This window comes from Parasteatoda tepidariorum, chromosome 1 (assembly GCF_982258835.1).
Source record: "Parasteatoda tepidariorum strain Cologne lab strain chromosome 1, Ptep-v5.0, whole genome shotgun sequence".
Classification (NCBI taxonomy): Eukaryota; Metazoa; Arthropoda; class Arachnida; order Araneae; family Theridiidae; genus Parasteatoda; species Parasteatoda tepidariorum.
Window position 1 is genome coordinate 78,001,267 of NC_141755.1, and position 26,344 is coordinate 78,027,610.

A 26,344-nucleotide genomic window follows, 5' to 3' on the forward strand; every position below is an offset into this window, starting at 1 on the left:
CACGAAGAGAAGCTGCTAATAAAAATGGACTAGAGACGAGTCCAAATGGAAGGCGTGTGAATCGATAGGTTACAATGTTATCTTCAGTGCAGAGTTTCCCATCAGGAGTATATGTAGTATTGTACCAAATAAATCGTGTTGCATCTCTGTCTTCTTCTGCTAGAATCAGCTGCAGAAATGCTTGTCGCCCATCACTAGTGATTGCTATTTTAGAAAGTCGAAATCTCAACAATGTGGCTAAGATATCGGGAAGAAGATTTGGTCCTACTTCAAGAGCGTCGTTCAAAGATGGGTGACCTGGAGAATGTGAAGATGCATCAAAAACTATACGCCACTTAGTTTCTCCATTTGTGATTTTCTTTACAGCGTGATGGGGCAAGTAAAATAAACGTTCCTCATTAAGTGTTTCTGAGACAACTTCAACGTGTTTTTTATCAATGTAATCTTGCATGTGCTCAATATATTTTTCTTTGAATTCTGAATTTGCATGCATTTTCCTTGTTAAAGATTTAAATCGTTGAATTGCGACTTCATAATTGTTCGACGAAAGTTGAACTTCTGGTTTCCAAGGCAATTTTACAACTCTTCTACCATCGATGATTTCAAAAGATTGATGAAAGTTCGTTAAGAGTTCAGAGTTGTGAGGACTTATTTTTTCTTGTGTCGGTTGTATGCCAATGCTCTCTAAGTTCCAGAAATTTCGTACCACATTATCTAATTCCTGAGTTGAAGTATCCACACCAACATTATGAACCGTTGAAATGAAGGAAACTGTTGCGTGTGATCGAGTTCCGCTAAGTACCCAACCAAAACTTGATGGGACCAAGGCCAGAGAATCCGACAACCTGACTGGAGCTTCAGAATTCATAACAATCCAGTAGTAATCTGCACCAATTAAAATCTCAATTGGTAAGTTCGACAATGAATCATCTGGATCAGCAAGTTTCATTCGCTTGTTTTTAGCAAAGAGTGAAACATCCGTTGATGAAGGTAGGTGTGATGCATATTTGTTGGAGCTTTCAAATGCAGTAACATTAACTTTAGATTTGTCCCAGATACTTGATAACTGAAATTTGACTTGTCTTCGCATGTAGCCAACATTAGCTGGGGATTCAAAGGCTTGAATGTCCAAATGTCTGGTTGAAATTACTGGAAGTTTTAAAGTATCCACAAGATTAGAAGAAACGAAACTAGATTGACTTCCACCATCCAAAAGACAACGTGTCAGTTTTGTAATGCCAGTGGGCCCAGTTATGAAAACTCGTGCAGTTTGCAAATGAACGAAATTGGAAGGCGATACATCAATTTTGTTTGTAGATGTAGCCGCAGGCTGCTCATTGGTTAGAGATTTGCATATTGATGTATGGTGTTTTCTCTTGCATTTGGAACAGACAAATTTTTCTCTACGAGGGCAATTTTTTTTGGTATGTCCTCGGTTAGTGCACAAAAAACATCTATTACTAGTCTTCAATTTCTGTATGCGCGCGTCTATGTCCGTTACAACATTGCACTGTTGAGGCCAATGTCCGACAGTTTCACAGAAAGGACAAAAGGGTGACATTATTTTACTTTTGGTAACTGATTTATAATTCACGTTAAAATTTTCTAAGGAGGATTTAATAGGATAGTCTGGAGCAAGTGAACCTTTAATATTACTTGCAGTAATTGATCCCTCGACCTCTTCTGATAAAAATTTCATTAATTTTGAAATATCGCTTTTAGCCAAATTTTCACGTTTGGCATGTACAATCCAGTTACGACAGATTTCATGAGGAAAAGCACGAAGTATTTTAGGAGCCAAAATTCTTCCGTATGATTGAGTTTTTTCTCCTAAAGCATCTAAAGCCTGTATTCTTCGATTACAATCAATATATAACTCATTTATTGCTGCTGGAGAGTGATTTTTGACAGGTTTTAGGTTTTCTAAATAATCGAGATGAGCCTGTATTATTTTATCTTTATCGCCATATTTCGATTTCAAAATATTCTTTGTTGTTGCATATGTTTCTGCAGTTATATTAATTCCATCAACTATTCGTTTTGCTTCTCCATCTAAATATCCCCGCAAAAAAACATGCTTGTCAATCAGCGATAAACTTTCGTTTTTGTCGATACAGTTTTCAAAACGCTCCCAAAAACTATGGAATTCCTCAATTTCGCCGTAAAACGTATTTATTTTTATTGTAGGCAACTTTACTGTAACATTTGAAGGCGAAGACGAAAAATTATTTATATTGGCAGCTGTTGGCGATGTTTCAGAAATTGAATTCGTGTTCCGATTCGCTGTTCTTTTGAAATTAAATAACGCCAAATGAGCATATTCTGTGTATCTTTCGCATTCTATTATGTCTTCCTGATATTCTTCATCATTTAAAAAATTATGTATTTCATCGTCTGCCAAGGTTAATTCTTTAATTTTATCTTGTAAACGCTCAATGTTGTATTCTTTTTCAGTTTGTGTACTAGCAGCATCGTTCAATTTCGTCGTTAGTTTCGTAATGGCGGTACGTAGCGTTGTTCGTTTGCGTTTAAATATTACAAGTTTTTCACTACCGGTAGCCATTCCAATTCAGATTTTTGACGAAAGTAATTATAAAAGGTTCAGTATGACTTACCGAGTTTTTCGGCACCAAATGTTGGATTTTGTTGAGAGCAAATCAGACTGAAAGTAACGTAGAACAGACTGAAAACTTAACTTTTATTTACATCCAAAAAGAATATAAAAACAATAAGATGTTGCCAGCACAGGAAACTCAAACTATCTAACTAATCTCGAACTCAAACCTCAACACAGACGTCAGGGATTGTTCTATGAGGATTATGGGTCCTAATGTGCCCCATAAAAACATTGTTCCTGGGTGAGAAACCATGAAAACCTGGGCGAGCCCATTGTTATGGATGGAGGGTGGTCATAATGAAATAGCTCTTCGGTGGATATCTTTATGCTCAGCTTTTTACTAGTTTTAATCTATGGTATATGCTATGCCATGCAGTCTATAAGTTCGAATTGACCTTTTAATTTTTTGCTTTACTTTTTATCAGTTAAATTCTATAATATACTTTCTCTTTCATGCAATCAGATTTCAGTTATATTTTATCTTCATTTTTTTTATTTTTTCAAACTAATTTTAATCTATAGTATGCCATGTCATTTATTCAATAAGCTCTAATTTGTCTCTTAATGTTTCGTTATTTTCTTACCAAACAACTTCCTTCTTTAGTACGTTATGTCATGCATAAAATAAGCTCAAATGTATCTCGTATCGTTTTGTTTCTTTCAGAATCCAGTATCTTCTATCCAATCAGTTCCAACTTATATCCTTATTTGTTTTTTATAGCTATTTTTTTTACCAGTTTTATCTTTTAGTATTCTCTCGCATGGATTCGAAAAGCTCTAATTTGTCTCTAACTTTTTGTTAACCATCTCTTTACCAGTTCTATTCTGTAGGATGTACACCCCAGTATTTTAGCACCAATGTACAACTTTATATTTTATCCTTATTTTATGAAATTCATTCTCTAGTATGTATTCTGGTACATGCGATTAATTCTCAATTCCTTACCTTTTCGTTAATTTATGAGTTTTATTCTATAGTTTGATCTAAATTCAGAATTACAATAAGTCAAAAGAATGGTTCTAACTGTTTTTAATCAATGAAACTTCTAAAGAGAATCTATCACCATTTTTTTAAAAACAGTAAATTGTTCTGCAACATTTCCTTTAAGTAGGTATTAAAACATTTACTATGTATATTTCTCATAATAAGCGAATCTCAATTTGACATCTATTATAAGTGCTTATGTGAATGAAAAACAAGTACAATACATATCACAATTTTCCGAAATTATTCATTCGTTTGAATTAGGTCAAACAATACATTATTTAAATTAGTTAACTCAACATAACGAAGCAAAATTGAGACTATGCATTATAACTGAAATATCTTGAAATTTTAATAACTTAGGTTTTGTTTTCACATAACACCTTTTGTAAAAATTATTACTTTAAAATCTAAAAAGTATACATTTCTTAATTATTGTTAAACAGTGTATTATAAAGAAGAAATGAAAATGCCAAAGCAATCCACAACTAATATTTAATATTTAGTGTAAATATATAACAGTTCACTGTTGAGTTTATGCTTTTAAAAGAAATTAATAAAAGTTTTCTCTTTTGGAAGTAATTCTAATTTAATAATGTCTTAAAAAGTACAAGTGCAATATTTGTCTGATTCAGCAGCAAACGCCATTCAAAACATTTACAACTTATCTAAGAATCCACTAGTCTCATATTTATAATTTCTCATCTCGATTAATTCATGCGAAACACGTTATTTATTCAAACAAAATGTACACTGAATCTTAAAATTATGTTTACATTAAGTTCATATAGAAACATTGAAGTCATGTAATTAGTTACTGACTTAATATACTTATAGTAAATTGAAAGACAATTATTAAAATTCACATAGCATTGTTCCTGGGTAAAATCCAATGAGATTTTGTCATATCTGACACTCTAAAAATTCAAACACTTAGCCATATTTGAAATTCAAACGTTTGCCTGAAAATTAAAAGCTGTGAGATTAGTCTGTTAAATTACAAGACATATTGGTATATATTACAGGATATATTGAAACAAATGGATATATGGAAAGACACATAACGATCCTGAAATTTTAAATTGTTCAGGCATACGGTTGAAAAGCTTCATTGATTACGCAAATGGCTCAAATTTTTCAAACAGATTGATGAAGGAGGGGGGGGGAATCTGCATTAACTGCTTCTGTTGTCTTGACTACAGCATAGAGATCTTTAGTAAAGCAAAATGCAAAACCGTGTTTAAAATTAAAGAAAAAGAGGATTATTTGACTATATACTCTGGTAGACGGTCGAAAGTTTTTACAGCTTTTATTCCTTAATTACAATTAGTATCTAAACGGCAATTCCAATTAAGAAAAAAAATAACATGCAAGGTGTTCTGCAAAAACTGTCCTTATTATTAATTCTTAGAATTCTCGTAAAAAAACATTCATTTATTTAAGAGGGAATAAAAGCGATTAATAATTTCTGAAGAAAGTGAATGTACAAAGCAACAAAACTTGTTTGGTTACCTGATAGGGAGATTATGAAAAGATGATTATTAGAAGCATCTTCAAGCTTTAACTGGCAATCAAAAATGTTTTCAAGTTTGGTACACCCGCTTACAATTCTTTGACAGATTTCAATAACAATTTTTTTCCACTCATTCAAATATTTACTTGCGACCTCCGAAGAGTATAGCTGTCTTTGGTTTTTCAAAGGACTCTAAAATTTCATAGTAAGAGTGGCAATTATAGAACAACTGGCATAGTATTTATTTTCAAGTTGAATTCATAACTGATAGCAAAAAGCAACTGCGTTAAACTAGCTAAAACTAATATGAATGTGCAATCACTTATAATTCTTGCCTCCTTTTTAAATACCAACGAATACATAATCGATTTGTTTAGGGCCTTTGGGTACTTCCGTGTTTAATGTCTTCGTATTCAGAATTTTTTTTGTGTACTACGTGCATGACTCAATAAGTTTGTATAACCATTAAGTTTATAAAAGTGAATCATCCACCAAAATGCAATATGCTTGTGCATTCTTTTAAATTTTATCAATTACACCATAGTATCCGGAAATATATTTTTAAAAGTTCGCATTGCTTACCGTAGTAGTCGTAACACAAAAAATGCTAAAAATAAACAACTGTTATAATGTCATTATTTATCGTTTAAATAAATCATTATTTCTAATTATTGTTATTAAAGTAAGACAGACACATCTCGTAACACATGTTTTACATTCTTGTTGTATGTGTTGTTTGTAAATCAACCTTAATTGCCATTGACGTTTGAATGAACCTGTGCTTTACTGGATGCGGGGAGCCTTTTTGAGCCGTTGTACTGTAAGCAGTAGAGCTGTTGCTGTGATTCTTGCAGAATTGATCACAACTGTCCTCACTGGATGTTGAAGTCTTATGCTTTCGGGCTGCTGACCAAATGCTGATGACATCTTCAGACTCTTGATCTTCCCAGCCCGATGAAGACATCACATCTTGCCCACTACTCAGGTCACTGGGACGAAGAACTTTCATGGAGTTGTCAGTAGACACCTGCGATGAACAGCTGTTGTTCTGGTGCCATTGGCGATGGAAATGCATGAATTGCAAAGGTGGAACACTGCAATTAGAGTAAGGACCTTTTTTACTTCTCGTCCATCTACTAAAACAATCGCAGCGCCTGAGTAAGCCTAAAAAATCACGCCGATATTGAGTAGTGAAAATGGCGTACAAAAACGGATTGGCGCACGAATTTAATGGATAGAAGAACACCAGCAAAATCTTTGAATTAGTCACATCAATCAGAGGATAACCAGAAACAGCTGTCATAGCGAAAAATGCAACCGGTGCCCAGCATACGAAATCCGTACTGACGAGTAAAGCCATCCTTTTAGCGACAGCCATATCGTTAGCAGTAGCACTGCTCTGGTGACGTAGCACAGTCATGTACATGCTAACGTAGCAGTAGAATATGAACAAGAAAGCTATCGAATTTGTGATTAGAAGAACCATTAAATAGATAACATCTTTGATCTCTTGATTTTTCATTGGTAGGCAAATACTTGTCCTTGCAAATCCATTTACTCCAACTAATGGAAGGAAGGCCATTGTTAGGGAAAATATCCACCCAATCGTCATTATTTTCATTGCCTTTCGCAATCTCAGACGCTTGTTTAGGTTAATGGCAAACGTGATAGCATACCAACGCTCGACGGAGATTATAGTAAGAGTAAATATGGAAAGCTCTGTAGCAAATACTGTCAGAAATCCTGCTACACTACATCCATATCCTAAAACATACAGAAAAATCGTTTTAATAAAAACTACACTTACATAATACATGAACACGATGAAACATTAAAAATAATAGAAAAATGGGTTATATTAAACTTATTTATTCCATAACGCCTTTGTAAGTAGTTCCTTAATTGTCTCCCATACCAAATCAATACCTCTAGGGGTACTAGATCAGAGAGTAATCTTGCTCTGGTTCAGGTCAAAGTTATGATTTGCTGAAGGATGGTGTAAATGCGTCCTCCCTGTAAATCGGGATGTGAAACATGTATGTTGTCTCCGAATCATCCTCAGGAATGTTTCCGAAACTGTCTTCAATATCCCACTGTGCAGATCTAATGTGACTTAAATAGAAGTACTAAAGTACCTTCATTGCCAATCCCTATAAAATCTGGAGTACAAATGCTTAGGTTTAATTAAGCTTTATAAAGCTTAGGATAAATTAAAAGCGTTATAGAAATACCCTCTCTCAAAATACATTCTGAAGATTTTAATAAAAAGAAGAAGAAAACTCTGAAGAAAATAACGTATTTGACTTACTTTTTAAGTCAAATTCTTCAAATTTTCAACTGTTTTTAGTTTCCCAGAAAATCTACGGAAGAGTTCTCTAATTTTTGAAAGAATAAGCTTATAAAGCTGGTCAAATACCTCCATATTTTATCGTCTCCAGAAAATCTCCAGAATGAATTTTGAAAACTTTCTCTAAAATGCAAGCTTGAAAAGTAAGTTATAAGCCTACGGAATTCATTTTCTTTAGTTTAAGCTGACAAGCTTCCTCGAAGAAATTAAGGAACTGGTAGCAAATTTTCTAAAAGAACATTTAAACAATTATCTCATTACTTTTCCAATTATTTAAGGAAATTATTTCTGTTAGTGAAACACTACGAGGGATTTTTGTTCTCAGAATTGGTAAAGTAAATTAGTTAGTTTTCAAGTATCGAATAATATTTATTGTACCAGTTTTTCTTAGCTTTTTAAAGACGTTGGTCACCTTACTTAAGAGCATAAGCGCCTCTTATATAAATATTTGCTAATTTTTACTAGTAGTATCAGACATATAAATTTTGTATTTATCTGAAAGTGAACTTTTTTTGATTGCTTGCTAACTGTCTCGGAGCTCATACTTCTAATTTTCCTGGGTGCTAGGCCTGCCACCGAATAAAAGTACCAAAGTATATTTTCCATTCCAGCTGCTTTTAACGACCCGCTCATTTTTTTAATTAAAAAAGAATTTGATACTTGTCTTTTCCAAGTTCAGGTAACAACTTTTAAAAGAAATAAAAGTTTGCATTATAATTGCAACTAACTACAGCCTAGAGGAAAATCTCCAAAAAAAGAGAGCGCTGGATTGTACATTAGTGGCCCGCCACTGTACAGCCAGCCAGAAACAGTCAGTATTGTCCCAAGCCACCTGTTTCACCAGTTCATCGGTTGATGAGCGCAATTAAAGAATTAAAAGTTTTCATTGCTCCTTCATGCTGTCTTGGGAAAATCCACCAATGAGGAATAAGCCCTTCTACATCTAATGACGTAAAGTAAACCTTTTTACCAGATGTTATTTATACTACCTAATTGTTTTTCCCAACTATTTAATAAAACCTCATAATGAATGGGAAAGAGGCCGGTTATGGCCTATGGTTTCCATTTACCTAATGCAGTGTAGTGTGATGAGTGCGTGTCAAAGTTTTGAAGATGAGGGGGGGGGAGGCCATAAACGGCTTCAGACACCCAGATAAAATTTAATGATTATGATGAGAATCTAGTGAAGTGTGTTTTGCTTGAAAAGCTCATAAAATGCCTGGCCATCTTCCCAAAAAAAGGTCAAAGCTAATGTTGATGCTTGCTGAAAAGTAAGACCTACTTGAACAAATTCTTAGCTTTTGCAGGATTGCCAGGAGCAAATAATACAAAAAGTGATAATAAAAGGGTTACTAAAGGGTTATTGCTAACTAATGAAATTGATAACTGTTTCACATTTTTCGCAGTTGATTAGAGAAGGTGCTTACGAATAATGTATTTGTTTTTAATATGAATAATTAGCAATGTAACTCACAGTGGTAGTTACGACTGAATAATGAAGGAGATAATAAATAAAAATGAATTGAATTTCTACCACTTATTACATTTATAGTGTCCTGCGGTTTCTCTGGTTTTGGTGAAAAGTAACATGGTCCTGGTTATGCCCACTTAAACAAGTGAAAAAAATTATGATCAGTTCAAAATTTATGACCCATTTAATCTTCAAGGAGACTAATAATTGTGTGTAAAAAATTAACAGATATTTTAGCGAAAATTTAAAAACTTCAAAATGGTCAATGAAATGAATACCCAAAGTTTGCAAATAGTTTAAAGAAAAAGTAAAATCTTCAAAATATCTGAAGATATCTGAGAAAAATCATTTTTTAAAGATACTTAAAATATTTTTAGTGAGGCTATATTATTTTTGTATCTTCAAACAAACAAAAATATATAAAATATTTAATAAACTTACAAGAGTTTAAATGAAAGTCTTTAACTTAAGAAAAAATGTATACGTATCAACAGATGATAGATATTAAACTTATTTGGAGTTTCGAAACTCTTTAAGTCTCCTTCTTGCCAGTTACGATTTAATTTGGTGCACGTGTGCCAAATTCTATCAAATTAAGTTGTATTAATTTTATAGACAAAACTGGAATTGAAATTCTGCTATACAACTTAAATATCCTAAAGCATGTAGAAAAGTAAAAAAAGATATTTAAAATTAGGGATAACAGCATATCAGAAAATAAGACATTAAATCTTTTTTGAGTCAAGGTTTCTTTCAGTTTGGGATAAAATGAGAAATGTATTATTCATTTAGATTTATCTCAATTATTTTTCTAGACATTAATATTATAATTGCAGGATTTTATTAATAGATTCCAAACCAATAAGCGAAATAAGTTATAAATTTATCAAAATTACCCGCTGATTCATGATTAACGAATTTAAAGTAATAAAGCACTCTTATTATTAATGTATAACTAACTTAAAAATACTTTCCGATTGTCCATAACATAACTGACAATTAGAAAATTGAATTAAGAAATGAGAATTTTTCTCATCAAGTTTTAAAATTAGTTTCAAATTTCTTCAGAAGATGGCGCGGATAACCAAAAAATAACTTTAAAACAATGTTCTTGCGGAACAGTGAGATGAAGTCTGAGGGCATGCACCACAATATGCAGGATTGTTTTTGATAGATTTTTCGTTTTTCCAGTGATCAATGCCATCTAATGGCGGGTGTTGTAAAGAATTCTGAAGTTAAGTCGGAAAATAATCTGGTTTCCTTAACAAGATACAGAATACCTTTAATTTCTATCACCTTTCCTTTGATTTTTCAAATCGGTGGTCATTTGTGGGACATTCGTAATAACATGAAGGTATCTAATTTGCAGGTCTAATTAAGCTGTTTAAAATAATTGACTTACCGTGCTGCCAATCTATGGCATGATTAAAGTAAGCTCCCATACTGTGAAGATCCATTGCAGCAATCATGAATAAGTAGCAACCCATGCAAAAGTCTGCGAATGCCAGATTACACATGAGGAACTTGGAAACACTGCTGCAGGCTCCCGTGCTCAAGAGTACCACCATCACAGCCATATTTCCCATCACCGCTGTAATCACCACAAGCCACACGATTACTCTCAGCAACATATTACCCATGACATCTTCACATGGATTGAACGCATCTGGGTTGGGGAAACATTCCACATCTCTGTAGTTCTTGGATAACTGACCGCAAAATGCTTGTAGTTCGACTTCTGATATCACTGACACGGTTGTACCATGGAATACACCTTCGAACAAGTTGTCTGGAAAACCTTTTTGGATGTGTGGCTTTTTTGTTTGCAGATGCAAATGGTTTCCAAAAAATTCTTCTGTATCAGATGCATTCAGCCAGTAGTCCTGAAAGCCTATGTTGTTCGAAGATTTCGGTATACTGCCCCATTCAGCTCGACGCTTTGCTAGTCTGATTGGTTGCTTGCCGTTTTGTCTGATATCCTTAAATGGAATGGCATATTTGTAAATATTATTAGCTGAATTATGGTATCGCTTATGTTTTCTGTGCCTTCCTCTTGCAAATGGCACGTCAGAAGCACCAAATTCATTCCAATTGGGATCATTTTTGGTAATAGTAGACGAATCAGTTTGAGAAAGAACTCTCCTCTTTCTTGCAAATTCTCCAGTTTCTTCGCGATTTTCATATGTCGCCTCAGTTGGATTTTGATTACAATACATCTTTTCCATGTTTTCTTTGAAGGCGATGTATCTGGAAAACTCTTCAGGGTCATGTGTTGCCGGAAACTTGAAAGCACAACAGTGGTAAGGATAGGTCAATAGAGCTTGCTTGATGTACTTGAAGTGGTAAACTGATGGAAACACTTTTAAAGTGTAAACTTCTGTTAATTTTAGCATCTCTAATTCTTCTAGGCCTATTATTGGCAAATAGATAATGCTTGTATCTGACAGATCTCTGCAAAAAAAGAAAAGTCAACTAAGATGCTTCACTACAAATAAAATATTTAAAATACAATGACAGGAAGGTTTGAAATTTAAAAAAATATGTTTACTTCCAATTACACTAAGAGTATATTATACATTTTTGAATTGGTGGGTACAGTTGGTGAAATTAAAAGAAATTTGACAGTAGTATGAGGTTAGAATAATTTCAAGAAGAATTTTCTAATAAAATTTCATAAAAATGTTCAAATTTTTGTGTAGGACTCAGTTCGCGATAAAGCCATCTCAATCAATAGAGAATATTTGCAACTTTATATTAGTATGACAACCGATATTTTCAAGTGGAAGATTAAGCAAGATTATTATTTTTATTTATTTTTAACCCCATGCTTTTGTACGAATTTTGAAATCGTTTAATAGCTCGTACCTTTTACAACAATCGGTTATCCTATTCGTTAATTTTTCAGATGAAAACTATTGTGAAAACACTAAATTTGATCGCAAATTACTTTCGGAAAAAAAGTCAGTTCTTTTCTCAGAAAACTAAAAAAAAAGTTTTTTTGAGCTGACATTTATTGGATAAAGAAACTTTTTATAAACTAAATGTTCAAAAACAATAACAGTTAATTGAAATCATTCTCAAAGGGGATTGGTTTTCTTTCAATTAGTTTTATTAGTGATATTTTATTAGTGATAGGGAGATACGATCAAACATTTATCGAACATAATTTTTTAAACTCTTTCTTAAAACAATAGGATTTAAAACAAGGGATCATTTTTACCAGGTTAGTTTTTGTCATTAAATTTAGGTTTACGAGAAATTACGCTCATTTTAGCAAACTTTAGCAATGCCTATACAAAAGATGCTTGTTTTAAGCTAACTGTTTTTTTATCTTAAATTTGCGGTTCAAAATGGAGGGCTTCCTCTTGATTAGCTAGGATATAATCATGCATTAAGAACTTTATCCTTTTTAATTCTTGCTGAAAACAATAGCACTTGAAAAAGAGTCGTTCTTAAGCATTATTGCGACTAAATAGCAAGGATGTGATTAAGACAAGTATATCATTACGTTTCAATAAATAATCTAATTGCATATTTTATGTTCCCAAATACTTTTCCTAAAAAATAATTAAAATAACCTATGTTTATTTTTTATTAGTTTTCTATTAATATTTTTCTCCATATTAAACAAATAGTAAGCAACACTGTCTCCGCTGCTTAGGATCTTAAATTTGTTTTGATTTGCTTTTCGAAAACTTTGATGGAGCACGCAATAGTAGTAAGACAGAAAGAAACATTAACCTTATAATTAGTTCAATAAACATTAATGTTAAACTCGTAAAAAATGACATTCTGGTCAATGTTGAAACTTTATGCACTAAAAGGAATGCTTTTTTATAAATTTATCTCTGCTTTTTTTTTTAAAATTCAAATTTGTTCGAAAGTTAATGCACTTTTAAATGCTTTTTTTCGCAAATTTTTCCCTTTTTTTTGTGTGTTAAATGTTGAGGAAAATTTATCCATCTATTGTTGAGGAAAATTCATCTATCCCTCAGGAAATCTTTAATGTAATAACGCTTGAGCTAATTTTGAAAGTGAGAAAAAAAAAGGAAAGCGATAGATTGGCTGTTGGGTATAAATCTTCATTCATGTTGAAATTGTTTTAAAAAGGAAAAAAAAATTGTTCAAGATAGATAAGTTTCCACTTTGTAACTATTATAATAATAAAAGTTTCGTCAACGAGTAAAATTATTTCAAATTTATTTAGTTTCATCAAGTCATACAAACTGTATTCCTAAGTTGTTGTTTTTTTTAAAGCGCTGCTGATTATTTTTCAAATCCAGGTAAGCGTTAATTTTACTCCGATTAACATATCAACCGAATATTCTTGAATGAAGTTATAACAATTACATATTTTACAAACAAAATGTTTATTTTTCTGAAAAATATGGACTTTTAAGTGAAAGAACTATGATTAATGAGAAACTGGCCCAGAAGGTTGTGAGTGGAGTGTGGATTATCCTAGTCCAGGGGTCGGCAACCCATTGAAACGGAAGAGCCAAAAATTGCAATTTACAAAATTTCTCAGTTTTTAAGACATTTTTGCATAGCATTTGCTACATCTTCTCATCCAGTTTAGCCCTGAGAGTGGTAGCAATCATAGCAGTTCTTCTTTTGGACATTGGGACGACATATACCTCACGAAAAAGGTAACTTATACCGTGCCTTTTATGTCGCAAGACTCATCTATAGCAAATGATAAGGCAGATGTCAGTTGAATGTCTTCTACTTGCATATGTGTTACATTTGAAGGCATTTTAGCAGTTCTATCTTGAACTGTTTTAGCAGATAATGGTAAATAATTGATTTCTTTTCATGATTTTTGCGTTGCTTTTAAAATCACGAAGCAGTTTTTCAGATGCACATATAAAACAATCTTTGACGTACTCACCATCTGTGAATGGTTTTCCTCTTTTTGCAATTTCTAATGATCGAAGTCGAATTATTAGCGTCGACCGCGCTATCCGACGATGACTGACTGATAACACGTTTAGAGTCTAGACATGTTTTCTAGACTCTAGACGCTGGCTGTTTGAGTGAGACGGAAGTGGAATGCAATTGGATAAAAGCTAAACATGGTCAAAAAATCTCATCTCTAAGAATAAAACAATTTTATCTCATCAAATTTATCTCATTGCTATCTCATTAGTTCAAATTTATCTCGATTAATTAACGATTATGAAAATAAAAGCTATTGAGAAATTGATACTTAAAAATATTTTTCTTATTTTTTAAGGGTTTTGATAATAAAATATTAATTTTTTCGTATGGAACTATAGAGTCGCAACTTTACATCAAAAGAGCCACATGCGGCTCGTGAGCCGCAGGTTGCTGACCCCTGTCCTAGTCAGTTAAAGAATTAAACTCCGCCTTTAAAATAACAAGAATTTTAAGAAATTCAAATTCAAATTATATTGTATTGAAATTTAATAGTAATAGTAGCTGTAACTATGAAACTAAAATTCTAATAAAATAAGGAGTAATTTTTTATTGGCGAACTTAGCGCAATTTTTTTTCTTCCAAATTCTAATTTGTTCGAAATTTACTATAAATTTAAGTGCTTTTTCCCGAATATTGTTCGTTTTTTTCTTCTTTAAATATCGATTATACATTGTTGAAGCTCTAGTGTAGATGTGTAGCTTGTTCTAGTGTAGATGTCAATCAAAAGTAGCAACAAAAATAAGCGATTACATGTTGTCACATTCAAATCTTAACAATTATATTGAAATGTTTAAAAATAAAAATCTTGGTGATGAAATATTTCCGTAATTAAGTTGACTCGTCAATGACTAAAATTACTGCACATTTATTTCTTATTGAATCACATAATCTCTATTCCTTACGTTAACTTTTTTCAAGTGCTGATTATTTTTCAAATTTGAGTTATCGTCTATTTCGTTACGATTAACATATTAATATTATATTCTTACATAAAAATAAAATAATTATAAATTTCGAAGACCAAATGTTCTGTGTTTTTGGGGAAATATAGACTTTTAAGGAGAAAAAAACTATAATGAATGTGAATCAATTACTGGGGTCGGTAAGCGGAGCGAAAAGAGGATGGAGTCATTCAAAAAAAAAAATTTTTGTTTGAATATGAAAATATTTTTTGTAAAAAAATACCTTTTCCTAAATTCTCCAAAATTAAATTTTCAAAGTTAAAAAAATGAATTTAAAGCTTTTAAAAATATCGTTAATAATTTTCATGAGTCTAAACTGAAAAAAAATTAGCTTATTAATTGTTTTGCAATTATTGAAATGAAATAACTTGATAAATTAATGGAGTACTCAATAGTTCAATTGATTAAAAATAGTGTTTTTCAAGTTGGAAAATACAAAACGTCTTCTTTTAAGATGTTTTGCTTCGAATTTAATCTAATTTAAAAATGCATTTATTTTATGAAACAGTAAAAAAAACCGACATATAAAGTCTGTCAGGTCTGTTTTATTACCTTTAAACAAATTCACTGATATCTTATGTCTGAGTCATGTTCTGAATCACTATATGATTTAAATTGTTACAATCTTTTATCATTTTTTGGACAATTACACACAGAATTTAAAACATATTTTTGTATTTTCTGAACAAATACCCACTGCTAATTAAATTTTATGTGTTCGGAATGAATTAACAAATTTTCTTAGTGTTCTGAACAAATACATACAGTGAATTTATATTTTGTTTTAGTGTTACGTAATTCGGATGCAGCTTATCAGTTACAATTTTATCACTTATTCAGATAATATGCATGATTATATTAGAGAGCGTAAAGGTTTTTATCGTATGATTCTCATTTATATGTAAGAATCCAGTTTTCTTCTTTTTATTAAGAGATTCTTAATGCAACACATACTAAATTAAACTATTTCTAATAGTGTTGATTATTGATCTGTTTATAACTGCCAAGTGAAAATATCTTATGATTGATTATGCAAGAGTCTGTCTACATAATATTTGATTACGAAAGAACTTGTATTATTAGCTAGACAAGATCAGTAACTACCAGGGTATTCAACGAAAAATCTCTTACGTATTGAAATCAATGTGTATTTTTCATTTCAACGATTCGAACAAATATTTATATAGACATCAAATTTAAAACTCAAGTTTTTGAGGTAATTACAAGAAAATTAAACTGTCTAAATAAAACTAACATGACAATAGATTGAAAAAAATTGCAATGTGTGGTTTTTTAAGTATTAATGTGCATTGGAAAATCACAATGCTATTACAAAAAACATATTCTATTGTATATTATTGATTTAATTCAGAAGTATAAATTTTAATTTAGAAGTACTGATTTTAATTTAGAAGTACTGATTTTAATTTAGAAGTACCGATTTTAGTTTGGAAGTGCCGATTTTAGTTTGGAAGTGCCGATTTTAGTTTGGAAGTGCCGATTTTAGTTTGGAAGTGCCGATTTTAGTTTGGAAGTGCCGATTTTAATTTAGAGTTTAATGGGTTATAAGGTAAGTGGTCCCATATTCCATAAGCCTATTTTATAACTGCATGTATTGGAATAGATGATTATGAGTACACACAAAGTCATGGCCAAGCAGAAGGCTCAATTTTCCTGGACTCTAGCTTTTAACCCTTTGACACAGAGGGGACACCGGTGTTTCTTTTGTATATTTTTCTCTGACGCTCTAATTGCGATATGATTTTGCATTTTTTAATCATGAAAAAACAGTTAAATAGTTATTAAAAATATATTACATTATCGAAATTATGTTTGTACTAAAATGAGAATTCCAAAATAATAGTTCGAAATATTTTTTTATTCCTATTTAAAAATTTATCAATGATAGACTTTGTAAGGTAAAGAAATTTCAATGACGAATAACTGTTTCTCTTAGAATCTAAATACTTGAAAATAAGTGCTCTATTTGACAAAAATATTGTTTAGAAGATTTTATCTTTAACTCAGAGAAAGACACCGATGTTTCATAATCATAAGCATAAATTATTAAATCACTAAATATTATAATTTTCCCTTATTTTGACCGCAATTTATATTAAATAATGAAAAAAGGATACAAATATGTGTAATAAAAATTGCGAGTCAAAGCGTAACAGTCATGTCAAAAATGCCATGCATTTTTTGTCCGTTCAGAACCTCCGTTCAACCAACGAGAAGACTTTCAGCCCTGGCAGATTTAACGTGCACATTACTATGCATATAGTGTCCCGTAGTGGACTGATCGTTAAGACACGGTTCCCAGCAGATCACCGAAGTCAAGCATCACTGGCTGCGGTCAGTGTGCGGGTGGGTGACCACTTGGATCAGTCTGCGTAGGAACCGAGGGTGTGCGGTATTGGTCCTTTAAACTGTTCTACCGTAAAGTGCTCGACTTCGCGCGCAGGTCGTCGGGCTACCGAAGCGGGGGTGCCATCCCCTCCGCAGAGGATCAGAATTGTGATGGCATGTCTTCGGATCATCCTCCGGGATGTTTCCCAGACCGTTGCCAATAGCCCATTGTGCAGCTCTAGTGCGACGTAAATTAACAACAACAACTATGCATATAGTTTAATTGGTTGAAAGCATAGAACTCACTACCTCTAGCTCTCCAGCAGCGAGGTGAACGATATTAATAAACTACGCTTCAGAACCGCTGATGGTTATGAACAACTTACATAAATGCAATGATTTCGAATGCTTTATTTAAAATTTTCGGAATAATTGAGTTATATTGTCCTAATAAAAGTTTCTAAGGATTGATATACAATGAAAATTGTAAATGTTTCTTAAAAACTGGAACAAAGGAATTTTAATTTATTTACTTTATGAACACTTTTTTCATAGTTTTTTATTTTAGTATTTGATCACGTCCTTTCCAAGTTGTGAATCGGATTAATCAGCGTCCAATTACAATTATTTTAATTTTGAAACACGAGATTTAAAGAAAAGAATAAGTACTCTTCGCATTCATATAGGGATTAACAAGTGCAGAACATACGAATCTAAGATGAGAGTGAATCGTACCATGGTTAACCGGACGAGAATAGGACATTAATCTGTCTACTACTGAGAAAAATCGGTCTACTATTAAAATTTACCAGTCATCTTCGGAATTCGATCCAGAATCTCTTTTCGATTTCATCAACAGCCCTTCGCCATTTTATTTATATAAAAACTAAAACTATGATTTTTAGAGATGAGGAAATTAAAATGCATTTTATTTTTGATTTTTGGATTTACTTATTCGTAGGAGCAAGAAAAAGTAATAATAAATATGTAGGCTCTCTTTATAAAAGAGCCACAAGATTTTCTCAATAAAAAATAAACCTCTGCCATTGTTCTATGATTTAATTATTCTCTACAGCTCCTCATTGTTTTTCAAGAATTGCTTTTTTGAACTTTACTCAGTATAGCTCTGTATATAGTAATGTATTAAATAAGTGCTTTTGTATTAATAATAAAAAATAATGCATAAAAGGAGTAACCATTAGCATCGCGTAATTTTTTTTTGTCGACAGAGTTAGGTTATTGCACAAAAATTGCCCAGGGGCTTTTGTTAGCGTACATGGTGTCTAATTTTTTTGCACTTAAATCTTAAGCTGTCTTTATATTAAAATTAAAATGAATTTGCTTCACGTTGGCAGATTTTTTTTGGCACTTCGAGAATATTGTTGCATAGGTGAAAACTGTTAAGGTTATACAATGCCTCCCTCTAAAAAAATGCATTTCTGAAAAAGACTCGTTTAAATGTAAAATGAAACGAAAATTTGTATTTCATAAATTTTAAAATTTTTTGCCTATGATTAAAAAATATTAAATAATTTAAATTATTTCTTAGAAAAACTTGGATTGTCTTAGGATAAACAACTTTTATAATTGTGAGAGGAAAGTTTCCGATTTGCTTATAAAGTTACCAAGGTATTACAAATAAAAGTGAAATTAACATTAAGTAGAATAAAATTTAAATTTCACTCCCGAATAAACTACTGAAACCATACAGATTGAGGCTACTCCTTATATTTTGATGTACAAAAATTGAAATACTTTGTATTATGTAATAGATAGTTTGTACGAATTAATTTCTATAATTAAAGTATATTATTTCTCTTGGCATTACAGCTTAGAGCAGACTAGTGCCGTCAGACGATTGTTTTCCTTGGAAGTCTATCAAATGCATGTTTAGGCGATTCGGTGGTCATTCATTTAAAGTGTCGTTTACACCACCGGTTGGAGAGCTGGGGATCGTGAGCTCGATCCTGATGGTTGGCAAACAACCAGCGTGTATCTGTAGCAAGGTGCACGTTAAGTCTAAAAATCATCTCGCTAGTTGTGGTGTGAGAGTTTGGTGAGAAAAGTTCTAGTTCAGGCGCTGTCCACGTCGTTTGATCAGTATTATATGGCATTCCAACCATGACCGTGAAAAGATACAGCCCTAAAATAGAGCTAAATGTTTGGTCAAGGTTGTGTGTAGATAAAATGTTATTCCAGTTACTTACCTTTTATGCTTAAAAATATTTCTCATCGTCTTCAGGTCATAAGATTTGTTTTTAGTATGTGAGTATCAGATCATTTGAAGGAAAATAATTCGGGATGATATTTTTTTTGATTTATTGTAAACATATAATGCTGAATCCTGATTACATTAAAAGCATGCAGTTTTTCATTGGAAAGAGCACTTACAATGTTCTTATATTCTTCAGTCCCATGAAGGCTTCTTCGTGAATAAACTCAAGTTGAGTATTCCCTTTCAGACTTCTACAAATAAATGATATAAAAAAAATGTTTAGTACATAATAAATATGAACACATTATTTGATTCCAAAAAAAAGCATGTTTATATGTTTAAAGCATCTTTAGCATGTTTATAGTTTATTAAGTGTTCATATGGGAGTAAATAATGTTAAAATATTTTTAACATTTGGTTTTTGAAGGTTATTCATTAAAAATGCACACAATTTTACAATAAAAATTTTACACAACTTTTTACAACTTAATTTCAAAGTAATTTTGATATGAAGATATGATTTGATGCTGTCAATAAAAATGGGGCTGCCTGAAAATAAAGAAAAATTAAAAATTTAAAAGTTACAAAAATTTAAAAATTGCAAAATTTTTAAAAAACTGAAAAAAAAATATTTTTGAATTATTTTTGCTAGTTATTTGTAAGTACGTGACATGTACACTCTTCACGCTTTATATGTTCCTATTTTGTGTTTGATTTTGAGCATTTTCTAGAACATTTTTTATTCTTGTTAAAATTATGTTTATAAATCGGCCCTTTTTTTCTTTCTTGGTGATATTGTACTGATTACTGGGGCACTATTGTACAGATATATTTCGCTTTGTCTACTATATAGAAAGACAAAGAAATACTATATTAGAAAGCACCAGTTTTGCGGTTATAATCGTGCGAACTGACAACAAAGTTATATTTTTTGTTAACTTTTCTAATTTCTAATTTGTTTAAATTTCAGGAAATTTTTAGTCTTAAAATTTCTTATATTTAAAATAATTTTTCCACTTTTTTTCTTGCTTTCTCTTTATTTTATTCTTATAATTTGAGTTCTTATCTACTTGCAGTTTATAACAGTTAATAAGTCTTAATAAATCATTAGTTGGTAAGTTCTTAAGCATTTTTTAAAATTTTCTCTTTAATTTCTTAAATTAAAAAGAAATAGCATGAATGAAAACTCATTCGTATTCATTCATGAAGAATTTAGACCGAAGGAAAGATTAGAAAAACATATCAGACAATGAAAAAAAATCTAGGAATTTTTATAGATAGACAAAACTTAAAGCTTTGTATAAATAAAAGATAAAAAGTTCAGTTTAATAAATCAGACTGAAAACTAAAACTTCATTTGAAAAAATAGTCAAAAATGACAATTTATTCCTTTACAAAAACTGAACTGAGAAAAATGCATTAAAAACTGACAGAAATTTTTTATTTATACACTATTCAAATTGAAGCTGGGTAGAAAAAAATTAAAGTAAAAACTAGCAAAATATATTATTCATTTTTAAAAAATAGCGAAATGAAAACTTTATTAGAAAACTAGTAAAAAATAAAAACGCATTAATTTTTTAAACAAAAAAACAGTCAAAACTGCATATAAAAACACAAAGAATAAAGGATATAAAACTTACAATTTCGCTATCTGTGAACCAAAAAAGGCTTTCTTGTCAATCTCTTTAATTAGGTTGAAATCCAAATTTCTGAAACAAATTGAGAAAGGCAAATACAGAATATATCACGTAAATAGATTATTTATGCAAATCTATAGAAATGTAATTTTTTTTTGAAAAACAACGATGTTTTTAAAACTAATGTAAACATATAATTTAAGTATAAAAAAAAAATTCACGAAATTTCTTAGATCTCAATATTTGCTATGCGACGTAAAATGCAATATATATTGGTTAATTAAGAAAAAAGATTAAATATTTCTTTTATTAATCAGTATAATGGCATAAGAAAAAGTGACGGGGAAATGATTTAGGAGGATCGAACTAAAAACTTGAGATAAAATTTACTGAAATTGAAAATTCGGAAGAACAAATAAGTTTTCAAAACATAATGTAATCAGGTAGTTTAAGTATAAAAAAGTCATCAAATTTCTTAAAGTTTAATATTTGCTAAGCGAAATAAAATCCAATGCTTATTGGTTAATTAAATAAAAAAGATTCAACATTTCGTGTATTTATCAGTATAATGGCACATTTGAAAGGGTTCAGGGGGTATCGAAGCAAAAACTTGAGTCTAAATAAAAAAAAAATAAGTAAATGAAAATAAGTTAAAAAAATTAAGTAAATTAAATAAAAATAAGTTAATAAAAATAAGTTAATAAAACTAAGACAATAAAACTAAGACAATAAAACTAAGTCAATAAAACTAAGTTAATAAAACTAAGTTAATAAAACTAAGTCAATAAAACTAAGTCAATAAAACTAAGTTAGTAAAACTAAGTTAGTAAAACTAAGTTAGTAAAACTAAATTAGTGAAACTAAGTTAGTGAAACTAAGTTAGTGAAACTAAGTTAGTGAAACTAAGTTAGTGAAACTAAGTTAATAAAAGTAAGTAAAAATAAGTAAATAAAAGTTTAAAATAAGTGAATAGAAATAAGTAAATAAAAGTAAATAAAAGAAACAACCACATGTCTCGTAAATTCAAGTCATATCTCCCGAATAAAGAAACAGAATCAAGATGGCTAATCTTACTGATTTATTAAACACTTCTGGAAAACTGGGTAACTGTAAATTCTTCCCGAAATGTATGAGCTTAATAAGGAGCAAGAAATGGAAGGTTCTAAAAACTTCTAGAAGGTATACAAACATCAATACATAGTTACATTTTCTTCAATCTGGTATGATCAAATTCAGTACCTCTGTAACTCCAGGGCAAGACTACGATAACACGTGATCAATACATAATAATTGTCATTTCGACGGGTCTTACAAATTTTGAAAAGTGGCGATGAAAATGAAACAAAAGTAATATTATTTATGCATTCGGGACAACCATTACCCATTAATTCCTTTTAAAGAAAATACATATTTACGAAAATGTCACATTTCTAAACATTTAAGTGGTATTTTAAGAAAGATAATTCTTACAGGCATTAAGAGAGCCTTACTGCGAGCTATTTTCCTCTTTTATATCTTGCTTTCGGCCCCGAGCGACATTAGTGCCGTTTTGTTGGTAATGATGGATTTTACTCACTTTAAATCAATAACCAAATTCACCATTAATTCAGGGACTAGTGGAATTTAAAGTATTCAACTGTTGTCACAACGGATTAAATAAGGAATGTATACGAATTTTTTAATTTCGGTCTGCTGATATAAATGATTTGTCATAATAAATGGCTTAGAGTAGTAGAAATTTTTTTATTTTTTGCAGTGTGATACTTTACTACATACGTTTATACTTTATAACTTTTTCCATTTTTTTATCAACTTATGAGTAAGATAAACTTTGCTCCCATACTGAAATATTTCAAAGGAACCATCTAAATAATGTTGTACCACAATATAATAATTTCAAAGAAAACACAACAAAATGCTATATGTTTTACCAAAGTGTAAGAATGTCTAAAAAAACCTAGTTCCTCCCGATTAAATCAAAATGTAATTGTTTAAGTTAAAAGAACCCGACAATGATTTCTATTTCGCCACACTGTAATAATTTATATGGATATTTCTCTCATGTGGCACCATAAACTCTGGTTTTCTCTATGTATTAGAAACACTTTAGTTATTCATTTTGTTTGGTTGCCTTAACTAATAATTTAAGTAGTGTTGAATAGTTAATTATACGTCGAGTATTTATTTAGAATAATTTAGCATTTTTATAGAAATAAAACTTAGTTACGAAGCAATAGTTTAGACCTAATTTCGATCAATTCTAAAATGGCTGTAAAAAGTTTGAACGTACACTTTATTGTATACCATATGGTAAACGTTATGGTGCTGCATCATACAGTCATACCTAATATAACAACTATTAGTGACTGACAGAGATGGAAATAATTGTTGCCTACTGTGCTGAAATATCCCGAACTCCTACATAAGGAGGTTTATGTGCTTTAATGACAGCTGGATAAATTTTAATTTATTACTAAAATTAATTCAATACGTAAAGAGCGTTGACAATATTGCGGACAATGTCTCTTGGAAATAGATAAAATTGAAATCAAAGTACTTTCAAGTAGGCAACAACAGCTAGACGCTGAAATTTTTTTTTTCTTAATAGATTGTTATAAGTAATTTAGGTGTCAAGATTGGGAGAGTTTGGGAAATAAAAATGTTTAAATTCTGTGCATTCGGTATGGTTACCGTTAAAGTTGCAGAAGATAATTTTGAAAGGTGACCAAGCTGATTGAACAGGCAGATAGTGTCAAAGAAAATACTCTAAAATGCTTTCGAAATGTAATAAGCTTAGAAAGAAGACCAAAATATTTCGAACTCCAACGAAAAATAAAAATTTCAAAGAAATCACCCCTATAATGTTTTACTTTCTATTAAAAGCGATAATTTCGAAGAAATAACCCAAATAATGTTTTAAGTTCTATTAAAAAGCAATAATTTCAAATAAATAACTCCAATACTGTGCTACGTTCTTTTAAAAATGCAATAACTTCAGAGATATCATCTCCATGTGTTATATTTTATTAAAATGTACTACAGTAGGGAACCGATTATCCGGAACGATCGGGACCATCGCTATTCCGGATAACTGATTTTTCTGGTTTTCTGAATCGCTACAAAAAGGAGTTTTTTTTTTATTGTTAAACCCAACTAAAAAAAAATTTTTTTTGGGAAATAATCTTAAAAAGAAGAAAAAACGATGAAGTAATACACTAATGATTATTTCCAAAATGATGGTAAGGTGAACATCTTTCAAAAAAGAAAGAAAAATCTTAAAATCTTATGAGGAAAAAAAATTTTGTTTAAAAAATGGCGGGAAAATTTATCGAATTTCGTTCCGGTTTTTTGGTTTTCCGGTTTTCTGATTTCCGGATAACGGGTTCTGTACTGTAATTTCAAAGAAAATATTCCAACAATAATTCACATTCCACTATATTGCAACAATTTTAAAGAAAGCACCACAAATCTCTTCACATTCAACCAAAGATTAATGATTTCAGATAATGTAAATATTATGTAATGTAAATATTACAGATAATGTAAACATTATGTAATGTAAATATTACAGATAATGTAAACATTATGTAATGTAAATATTACAGATAATGTAAACATTATGTAATGTAAATATTACAGATAATGTAATCATTATGTAATGTAAATATTACAGATAATGTAAACATTATGTAATGCAAATATTACAGATAATGTAAACATTATGTAATGCAAATATTACAGATAATGTAAACATTATGTAATGCAAATATTACAGATAATGTAAACATTATGTAATGTAAATATTACAGATAATGCAAATATTTAAATAATATCGAATCCTTTTGTTTTATTAAATTTTTTAAAAGCGAAAATAAAACTAGTTTCTTTTTATAAAGAATGATATAATAGACAAGTAACTCAGTTTTATTTTTTCAAAGAGTAAGGTAAAACATATTTTTCTATACAATAAACATTCTATTGAAACCTATAAGAAAAGAATGAAATGCTTGGAAAAGAATAAAAAGCATGGAAATTAGGTTAATGAGGAAAAACGTGACTCAAACTACAGCAAAAAAAAATAAATTTTTTTTTGCTTTTTAGCTATTTTTAGACATTCGTAAGTTGATAATTCCAACAACAAATGTAACTAAAATGGAAATTGAAAATATTTTAATTAAGGTAAACATGTTTTCTTCTCGAATAAAATCAAATTTATCGTATGTCATGCGGCTTTATAATTACTAATTAAAATGGATTTGAATTGTCTTGTTAATGAAACTACCTTAACCAATCCTTATTTAGCTGAAACAAGATTAGTTAAAATATCTTAATATTCATTACAATTTCATAAAAGAAATGTTTATACAATTTTTACAAAATGCTAGTTAATTTATAAAAGTAACGTATACATAATATTGCGGAAAAGTTCTAATTTTTAATAATAATAAACTTTGAAAATAATTTTTTTCTTATAAAATCATACGCAAGTAATAGAATGCTAGAAATTTCCTTGTTATTTTATGAACTAAAATATTAAAATTATAATGTCATTGGTTTTCCAGTTTGTTGCTTATCTTCTGTATTTTTTTAATACTTATATGAAAAATTTATCAGTGTAGAACAAAACTAACCAATCTTCGACGTGCTTTTTATTTTGGACTTGGCTCAAAATACTTGTTTACTAAAATGGATGCAATTCAAGGTGCGTGTTTGGACTCTGCTCAAAATGGGAGCATAAAAAATGAACATACGTAGCTGTTTAAGAAAACAGACATAGCATTTGTTTCGATTTCGAACTGTGGCCATTTTTCAAACTTCTATAATTAAAATTATTTTTCTAATGAAAAATCTAATGCATCGAAATAAATTAGTAATATAATGTCCCTTTTGTTAAATCACTAATTTAATACAGTTTTTAAAATTAGTCTTTTTTTTTAAAAAAAAATTAGGTTTTATACGTCAACAGCTATTTTTACAAGGTTGTCACGAATACTATAAATTGGTTATATAGTGGGTATAGAGGTGTTTGATATATAGTGGTTTTAAATTTACGTTGTTAGAATTTAGATTTCAAAAACCATTCTATCGATTAGAGTCGTGAATAACGAGAGATATTACATTTGTGATATAATTAGCCACCCGACCCCCAAGTTCGGGACTTTGAGCAGTAATAACTATGTTCAACGCATTGTTTTCAGTGTTTAAAAAAGTAATAAAAAATAAGTGGATAATTCCTCGTTTAGTTATTAAACTTGAGTTGAACATAAAAAAATGTGATGTATCCATTTTTGAACATGTATTTTG

The 26,344-nt window shown here is 30.4% G+C and overlaps 1 protein-coding gene across 1 annotated transcript in view; it reads right to left on the reverse strand.

Moving 5' to 3' along the window:
* Positions 1-3,098: 3,098 nt before the first annotated feature.
* LOC107457327 (lutropin-choriogonadotropic hormone receptor) overlaps positions 3,099-26,344 on the reverse strand; it is a 107,804-nt gene continuing 84,558 nt past the window's right edge. Inside the window, exons 7-10 of the mRNA XM_043047848.3 lie at positions 21,044-21,112; positions 19,577-19,651; positions 10,336-11,384; positions 3,099-6,879 (exon numbers count right to left, since the gene is read on the reverse strand). Of these exons, the coding sequence (XP_042903782.3) occupies positions 5,828-6,879; positions 10,336-11,384; positions 19,577-19,651; positions 21,044-21,112 (2,245 nt within the window). The 3' untranslated portion in view covers positions 3,099-5,827. The remainder of the gene's footprint in view (positions 6,880-10,335; positions 11,385-19,576; positions 19,652-21,043; positions 21,113-26,344) is intronic.